We start from the raw sequence: 1,036 nt of genomic DNA on the forward strand, positions 1-1,036 counted from the left end.
GGGGGGAACTGTATTCCTCCCAGTTTGGTTCACTTTAACAGCCAGGATAAAAGCAGCCCGCCCTAGAAATGATTTAAAATGATATGTCGAAACTGGCGTAAAAAAATGATACTATTTACTATAAGAATTGTAGTGTGATTAAAACTGCGCGATGCGTTCCCTTCTGGAAGCTGCCGTCATATTATGTGGCCGTCGTGTTATCCATGGGGTAGTCGAAATCTCATTGTGAAAGGAGAATTGTGGTGAACTAACAGTTATTCTATTCTTTCCTTTTCTATTAGGTGGTTGGAGGGTGTCACTGGTTGGTCCTAAGCATTTTCTTGCCCTCATTTGTTCATGTCTGTCTGCCTTACTTTTTGCCTGCCCTGAATGACCATTCTGGTGTCGATGTCCCCACAACAAACGTATAGACCAACCAACAAATAAACAAACAAATTAAAACAAAATAAACAAACGAACAAACAAACAGACAGACAATTAAACAAGCAAACAAGCATTACCTTTCCTAGTGAATCTGTTCTCACAGATATACTGTTGCCGGTTCTTGAAAGCCTTTGTGGCATACACTAATTCGCCTTTACACTCGCTTATGATCGGCTCTGAACAGCTGGGGTTCTTGAAGAACCTGTGAAAGATAAAGGGACATCCAAGGTTACAAATAGCTTTAAGTTAGGCTTTACCAGTGATCTTGTCTATCTCACAGTTTTGTGTTTGAGCAGGGCGGGAGGGGGGGGGGATGAATACGTTCCTTCGTATCACGCACAGTAACAACTGTAAGCTATGCGATTGTTCATTTTTTAAACATTAAATGGAGAAAAAAATTCACACCAAAAATGTTGGTGGCGACATTGATACCCATGTACTTTTAGTGTTGTTTTATTTCTTTTAAAAGTACGTACTTACTTGTTACCCATTACGCCATCTGGCGTTTAGGGCAGCAATAAAGGATCTCTCTTTTAAAATGTAGATTGTTTATTCCAATATCGACCAAATTCACATTTAGGAGGTGGGCTGTTATGATCATGCTGCTGCTGCT

General features: G+C 40.2%; 1 protein-coding gene across 1 annotated transcript in view; it reads right to left on the reverse strand.

Moving 5' to 3' along the window:
- The window catches only part of LOC101859162, a gene marked incomplete at its 5' end in the record, with an annotated part of 11,326 nt that extends 10,701 nt beyond the window's left edge, over positions 1-625 (reverse strand). Inside the window, 1 exon segment of the mRNA XM_035969066.1 lies at positions 501-625. Coding sequence (XP_035824959.1) covers positions 501-625 — 125 coding nt within the window.
- Between the last annotated feature and the right edge of the window lie 411 nt (positions 626-1,036).

Source organism: Aplysia californica, unplaced genomic scaffold (genome assembly GCF_000002075.1).
Source record: "Aplysia californica isolate F4 #8 unplaced genomic scaffold, AplCal3.0 scaffold00111, whole genome shotgun sequence".
Classification (NCBI taxonomy): Eukaryota; Metazoa; Mollusca; class Gastropoda; order Aplysiida; family Aplysiidae; genus Aplysia; species Aplysia californica.